The following is a 7,677-nucleotide window of genomic DNA, read 5'->3' on the forward strand; positions in this document are numbered from 1 at the left end:
TTGTTAAAAAAATATAAACATGATCTGATTGTACGTTCCAGGATCTCCGACAACAGGTGAAAAACACGACTCTCAAACAAGAGCATCAAACCAGATGAGATCTCGTTCACATGAACCAGACACCCTGCATTTGCACCAGCGAAGATCACAAGCTTTGGAGTTAGGTCATCAAAACATGGCAGACAATTCACTCCCCAAAATGGTTGACGTTCAGCAAAGGAATAGAGGTCAAGAACCCAATAAACAACATTCTGTTCGATCACCCAAGGTTTCCAGTAAAAATGCAACAGTATCTACCGGTCAGCCTGGTAGAACAAGGGGCAAACCTAACCAGGGTATGTCAATGCCAGTGACTTCTCCAAATGCACTTAAGGGCCAGAGTTACTCATATCATCCTTTACCACCTCAACAACCTTATAGAAAGAACAAGCAAAAGTCTAAAGAAGGTAACCATATGTGCAAGGCATTTCAGTCTCCAGCCAATGTAGTAGAGAAGGAACATGTAAGAGATCTGCCTAATATTGTATTGTATGAAGGTCACGTTGGACACATGATACAAAGACACGAACATCACCATCACCATGAACACCACCACCATTATCATCACTTCTACCAGACATAGACTGAAGACCACTTATCCTTCACTTTATAGGAGAGTATGAAATGGAATTTTGTTACCGCATGAAGGAAACCTTTGTTATATGCTCACACTCTTTAATGCCTTGATGACGCACAATATGATATGCGGTAGGTCTACACACGGCACATTTACCGATAATATATCGCTGGAGCACCACTGAAAATCATCAAAGCACTTCCTTTCACTAAAACTTTGTATGGACAGGAACTTCTTTCGAGTATTCTTTTGGATATTTGATTATTGATGAACTATTGCACAGAAGCCTTGATCAGGGGAAAATCTGAACTGTCTGGAATCCAGAAACAAAAAAATACTTCTACTAACATGAAAAACAGCTGCTACCTCTTGTATAATTAAGACTTTTTTTTTCTCTCACTGACGTATTGAGCTGTGGGGAGAGTGGTTTAAGTTACCGTTTTCATAGAGTAATGTGTTGTAAGATTATCTTGTTAAAGCTATCTTAAGGAACTGCCAACACTTTGTACTAATGTTACTATGTTAATCTTCAGTAAATATTTATATATAAGGTATTTTAAGCTATTCCCTTCACACTGAGACTACTTGAGAGTTTACAGAGTGATATAGATGTTGGGACGTCTGTGCTATGGGAATCATCTGTTTTCTGGGGGAACATATATAACAGCATATTTATAAAAAAGCTGAAATGAAGGGAGATTATAAACAATGAATGACATTTTGTAGAAAAAATAAAATAAAAAAAGGTGCATTGAAGATTTAGGTTTAGATTCTATTCCACTTGAAAAACACAGAATTTATTTACAAATTGGCATTTAGACCTTAATGGAGGGTTTTGTAAGGAAAAATGGTGATGGAATAGAATCTATCCCTTAATGTGAACATTCTCTGATACTTTTCCTGAAACGCGTTGTTTTGTATTGTGTTCATAAGGTATGTTTCTGCTAATTATTTTTATTAAAAAAAAAACTCATGATACTCAACATTTATTCATAAATCATGGCCATAGAACATCATATAACTAGATCACGGTTTTCAAAACTGTTCTCAGGGCTCCCCAACAGGCCAGGTGTTCAGGATTACCTTGGGTGAGAGTAGGTTAATAACCATGTTTACTAATTAGCTGATTATTTCACATGTGCTCTAATTCAGATATCCTCAAAATCTGTCCTGTTAGGGAGGTCTGAGGACAGGTTTGAAAACCAGTGATCTAGAGTAATAAATAGTAAATGCAAGTCAATAAGGTGCAAAACAAATTACCTTGGTTCAAGAGCAGCAAGTAGGAAAAAAACAGGTGTCAAAATTCACTAAAATCTCTATATACTCTATTCATTCTTTTAATTCCTGTGTTATTCTATGCAACTGATCCTCTAAAGCAGGGATGGCCAACTGGTGGCCCATGGGCCAAATGTGGCCCTCCAAACTGATTTTTGTGCTCCCTGGGAAAAAACAGGCATGAGTGTTTGTGGCCCTAGGAAAACCGGTTACTAAAATATCATTGTGTGTTTTGACAACTTCTGGTGTGTGGGCAAACAAGTAGCCAAAAATTAAACGAGTCATCTGGAGGGAAGAACAGCAGACAGAGGGAAGCCTGCAACCTAATCATTTATAGGAAATATTTTAATTGTGCATTCAATATTCGGAAATGTAGATGCACAGCTCTTAATGATTCTATAATATTGATCCTTGGCCCCATTTTTTTTTAAGTTGGCTCTCAATGCTCTAAAGAGTTATGAAAAAAGTTAGCTGCAATAAATCTGCTGCATAGAATAATATACAAAAAACAAATAAAGCTAAAAAAAAACTCTTCTTCATATTCTTCTCCCATATTCTTCTCTATCTGTTCCTGTGATATTCTGTAGAGCCTATTCACTAAAGCTCACACAACTCTCCATGTACTTCTTAGAAAAAGAGGCTGTTAATGAATCTAGATCACTGGATAGATTTTTATTAGCGATTTTTGCCAAGTAAATTTCTAAACTAATTATTTAAAAATCACTCTAATTTGTAACTTTGTTCACTTTATCTGTGACCTTTTTATGCAATATTATTGAAATAAATGCATTACTGAATCCCTGTATGAGTATAGTCGCACTGTATGGAACCTCACATTTTAAATAAATATATATATAGGGGTGGAAAAATATTGCTATGGTTTGCTAGTCAGGGGTTAATAGCTACTAGCCCAGTGGGGAAAAGTGAGTAGTCCACTCAATGTTACAAATAGGAAAAAGTCAAAAGTTGTCCACTGCAATTTCTAAATCGTCCGGGACCACTGGACCACTGAAAATATAAAAGTTTAATAAACGAACATATGGTCATTCTTTCTTTAACTGTGCTGATTCACATGCAACTCTTCTGAGACATGGGATTACATAACATTCCAGATAGGGTCGGGAAACTTTCCTTACTTTAAAGGGACATTAAACAAGTTGGGATAGAGACAAAATGTAATAATATTATATGTACTTTAATTACTTTACCTGCAAATTTATACTGCAGTGCCTCGCCATTAACCCTTTCATTTAAGTCTCCAAATTGTAAAGCTCTAACTACCCCCACACATTTGCTTCTATGGCTGTATCTATATCTATTGTAGTTTTGGTAGAATGAAAAAGTGCACAGTGATTATCTGCTGGAGCATGCCTAGAAGTGTGAATTCAGTTGAAATACAATGCCTGTGTCTAAACACTGATAAGAGGGGTGGAGCACAGTGCTCCAGACAGCATGGCTATGTAAGTATTGTTGCTTATTTTTGAAAATGATTTTAAAATATTTGTCAGCAATTTTTTATGCAAACTATTTTTAATTAATTAGTCCTTTTAGGATATGCACAGATCTTTCTCAACCTGTTTTATGGCACTTTAAGCTTGAATCAGCATATATGTTGTGTAAATTTAAAAGGGAACATGGAACCCAAAATGTTTATTTCATAATTCAGATTGAGCAAACAATTTACTTTTATTATCAACTTCCTTCATTCTCTTGGTATCCTTTGAAGGAGAAGCAGAGCACTACTGGGAGTTAGCTAAACACAACAGGTGAATCAATAACATTGCATATATGTGCAACCACCAATCAGCAATTAGTGCATTGCTGCTCCTGAGACTACCTAGGTATGAAAAGATACCAAGAGAACGGAGCAAATTTAACATTAGAACTAAATTGGAAAGTTGTTTCAAATTGCACACTCTATCTCAGTCATAAAGGATTCATTTTGACTGTCCCTTTAAGTGGTATGCCCATACGATTATTTAAAATAGGAGTTCACTTAATACCTACTTTGCACAATTTGCTCCCTATAAACCTCTATACTCAAAACTTTGTATGACTGCAAATGTAAACTCCAAAATTGAGAAATAATGAACAACAGTGAGATTTCCCTGAGTATAAATTTGACTTGATCACAAGTGAAAGTCAAATTTTTTTTTCTCTCAAAACACCTCTGAATTTCATTTGGTTCAGCAAAAAGCTCTCTCCACTAGAGATGATAGCCAATCTCAAATGGAAATTATAATTTCACAATAGTTAAAAGGAGCATTAAAACCAAATTTTGTATTTTGTGATTCAAATAGAGCTTGCAATTTTAAACACCTTTTTAATTTACATATTCTATATCTTGGTATCCTTTGTTGAAGAAGCAGAAATGCTTTACTGAGAACTAGCTCAACACATCAGGTGAGCCAACCACAAGCAGCATATATGAGCAGCCACCAATCAGCAGCTAGCTCCCAGTAGTGCTCTGTTGCTCCTTAGTCTACCTATGTATACTTTTAAAGGGATAGTCTAGGCCAAAATAAACTTTCATGATTCAGATAGAGAATGTCATTTTAAATAATTTTCCAATTTACTTTTATCACCAATTTTGCTTTGTTCTCTTGGTATTCTTAGTTGAAAGCTTAACCTAGGAGGTTCATATGCTAATTTCTTAGACCTTGAAGCCCACCTCTTTTCAGAATGCATTTTAACAGTTTTTCACCACTAGAGGGTGTTAGTTCATGTGTTTCATATAGATAACACTGTGCACGTGCATGTGAAGTTATCTGGGAGCAGGCACTGATTGGCTAAACTGCAAGTCTGTCAAAAGAACTGAAATAAAGGGGCAGTTTGCAGAGGCTTAGATACAAGATAATCACAGAGGTTAAAGGTATATTAATATAACTGTGTTGGTTATGCAAAACTGGGGAATGGGTAATAAAGGGATTATCTATCTTTCAAAACAATAAAAATTCTGGTGTAGACTGTCCCTTTAACAAAGAATACTAAGAGGGGAAAAAGCAATTTAGATAATATAAGTAAATTGGAAATTTGTTTAAAATTGTATGAAAAAAATGTGTTTTGTGTCCCTTTAATATAGAATCTCCAATCAGGCAAAATATAGACAAATTCAGTGGATTATATCTATCTATCTATCTATCTATCTATCTATATAGATAGATAGATAGATAGATATAGATATGTGTGTGTATCTCAGTGGTGCATGCCGGTATAATAAAGGACCATGTCAAAAATTAAATTAGACATTATAATGCCAGAATAGTAACAACTTATTTTAAAGAGGACATTAAACGCTTTGAGATTGTAATATGAAATATTTAATTGTGTGTAGAAAATACATATTGCAATATATTTTGATTATTTATTTTGTCCTATTTTCCTATTTAATACTGATAATTTTGAGCTTTCTAATTCCTGAGCGACTTGAAGATTAGACACCAGATTTAACACTGCTATATGCCCTGCAGCCTTGTTTACATACTCTAGTAACTCATTTATAGCTGTTTCTATTTAGCTTTAGTAGATGAGATTAGAGAAGGGAAACATATGTTAAAACTTACTTTATGGAGACTAAAACTTTATCTTTAATATTAACCCCTTAATGACGTCACTGGTCTTTGAATGGGGATTGCCGATTTTGATAGTGCAGTCTCGCAACCATCGGTGAGACTGCGCTATTCTATGATGACAGCCGCTGGAAGGGAGGCCATAATAGCGCTGTCCTTCCGCCCACAGCAAGACCTGCGCTACTATCACCTGTAAAACCTTTAACAATCAGCGACGTACATCGGCCATTAAGGGGTTAAAACTATAATAATTGTATAAATACATATGTGCATCCTCCTGCTAATTTTAGCATTGAATACATAATTTCTTGCAGTTATTTGGTGTTTAATGTTCCTTTAAGCAATTGTGTAATATTTTTGTGTTATTTAATCCAAGGTTGTCAGCTTTAATACACCTATGGAGTTGATTTGAGAGCAAACAGAACCTTTGATTGTTGTGAAGGGCAATTATGTAAAGGCATCAATAATGAAACGGTATACCCTAAGTTTATAGCATGTAGAACTTTGTGGTTGTCTGTAATAACTTTACATTAGCATATTATTTAAGGGAATGTACTTCATAAACAATTTAATTTAGGTTGTGTATTCTTATTGGTTGATTTGTCAGATGGAAGTTTGAACCACTAAATTGCTCACCCACTGTGGATATGGTATTATAATATACAGAGCAGTTGAATGGTTCTTGAAAGATGATAGAAGTATGTTTCATCCAATCAGGGATACATTATAATGGCTTTTTAATAAATATATGTGTGAGGCAGTCAGATTATTCAAGTTAAACAGAAAGGACCAATCATGTCTCAGGGATTAAAGTTACAACATAGATTTCCTGTCAAATAACTTGACAAAAAAACTTTGACAAAATGCATTAGTTGCTATTTATTTTTAAACAACCCCTCTCTGATACTGACAAATATACTACAATAGTGATTGCTAAGATTCTTTTGATTTTTAAATAAAATTGGTGTACAGCAATCATATAATGCCTTTTTATTTTCATTGCAGAGTGTTTTTAATTTTGTTAAATAACTTTGTAGTTGTGCCAAAAATATAAGCATGTAATTCATTTGTGTATTTGGCATTTCTGCTATGGGTTGTAAATAATAATTCCAAACATACTGCAATGTCTTGGTAATAATACAGGTTAATTATTGTATGTAGTAACCGTTATTCATGTAAAATGGCTCTTACAGTTAAGAGATGCGTATCAGAAATATTCTTAAAGGGACAGTCAACACCAGAATTTTTGTTGTTTAAAAAGAAAGATAATCCCTTTATTACCCATTCCCCAGTTTTTCATGTCCAACACAGTTATAATAATACACGTTTTACCTCTGTAATTATCTTGTATCTAAGCCTCTGCTGACTGCCCCCTTATTTCAGTTCTTTTGACAGACATGCAGTTTAGCCAATCAGTGCTCACTCCTAGGTCACTTTACGTGCATGAGCTCAATGTTATCTATATGAAACATGTGAACTAATGCCCTCTAGTGGTCAAAATGTATTCAGATTAGAGGCAGTCTTTAAGGTCTATGAAATTAGCATATGAACCTCCTAGGTTTAGCTTTCAACTAAGAATACCAAGAGAACAAATTGGTGATAAAGGTAAATTGGGAAGTTGTTTAAAATTTGCATGCCCTATTTACATTTTTTTGGACTTGACTGTGCCTTTAAATCCATATGTGGGGGCAGATTATAGTTGCTTCAGTCAATAACAGACATATCATATATCTCCCTTGATGTTCTGTTCGTTATGCATTTGTATTGTGTGTTGTGAATTTGTATCCATTTTGTATTCATATGATGCTGCCTGTGATTGGCTGAGACAGACAGTCATGTTAGAAAACACCCTGGCAATTAACAAGGAAAAGGAAACGGACAATAATTTATTATTCGTGTCTTTACAGTCTCAAGCTACCTGAATTTTGCCTAGATTTGTCAACTTCAAATAGCTTCACAATTTGCACGTTTGCAGTTGTATAACATTGTATTGGTTTTGAATGGTTGCTTTGAAGTCTAGAACATTTTAAATGGCAGGCCGCAGCCTAAGCATCTTTGCAGTGTTTTTTTAAACAAAGTTTTGCAACCTTTGTTCTTTTGCTTGCTCTCCATAGTTTTTTTTTACTGGTCTTTGTTGGATTGATAAAATCAATTCATGTTATAAAGATAGGCAAAAGTTAGATTACCAGCAAAATAAATTAATTTTATTTTTTATCC

General features: G+C 34.6%; 1 protein-coding gene across 1 annotated transcript in view; it reads left to right on the forward strand.

Annotated features, from left to right (window-relative positions):
* NKD1 (NKD inhibitor of WNT signaling pathway 1) overlaps positions 1 to 2,688 on the forward strand; it is a 138,378-nt gene extending 135,690 nt beyond the window's left edge. Inside the window, exon 10 of the mRNA XM_053699485.1 lies at positions 42 to 2,688. Coding sequence (XP_053555460.1) covers positions 42 to 622 — 581 coding nt within the window. The 3' untranslated portion in view covers positions 623 to 2,688. The remainder of the gene's footprint in view (positions 1 to 41) is intronic.
* The last annotated feature ends 4,989 nt before the right edge of the window (positions 2,689 to 7,677 follow it).

This window comes from Bombina bombina, chromosome 1, assembly GCF_027579735.1.
Source record: "Bombina bombina isolate aBomBom1 chromosome 1, aBomBom1.pri, whole genome shotgun sequence".
NCBI classification, from domain to species: Eukaryota; Metazoa; Chordata; class Amphibia; order Anura; family Bombinatoridae; genus Bombina; species Bombina bombina.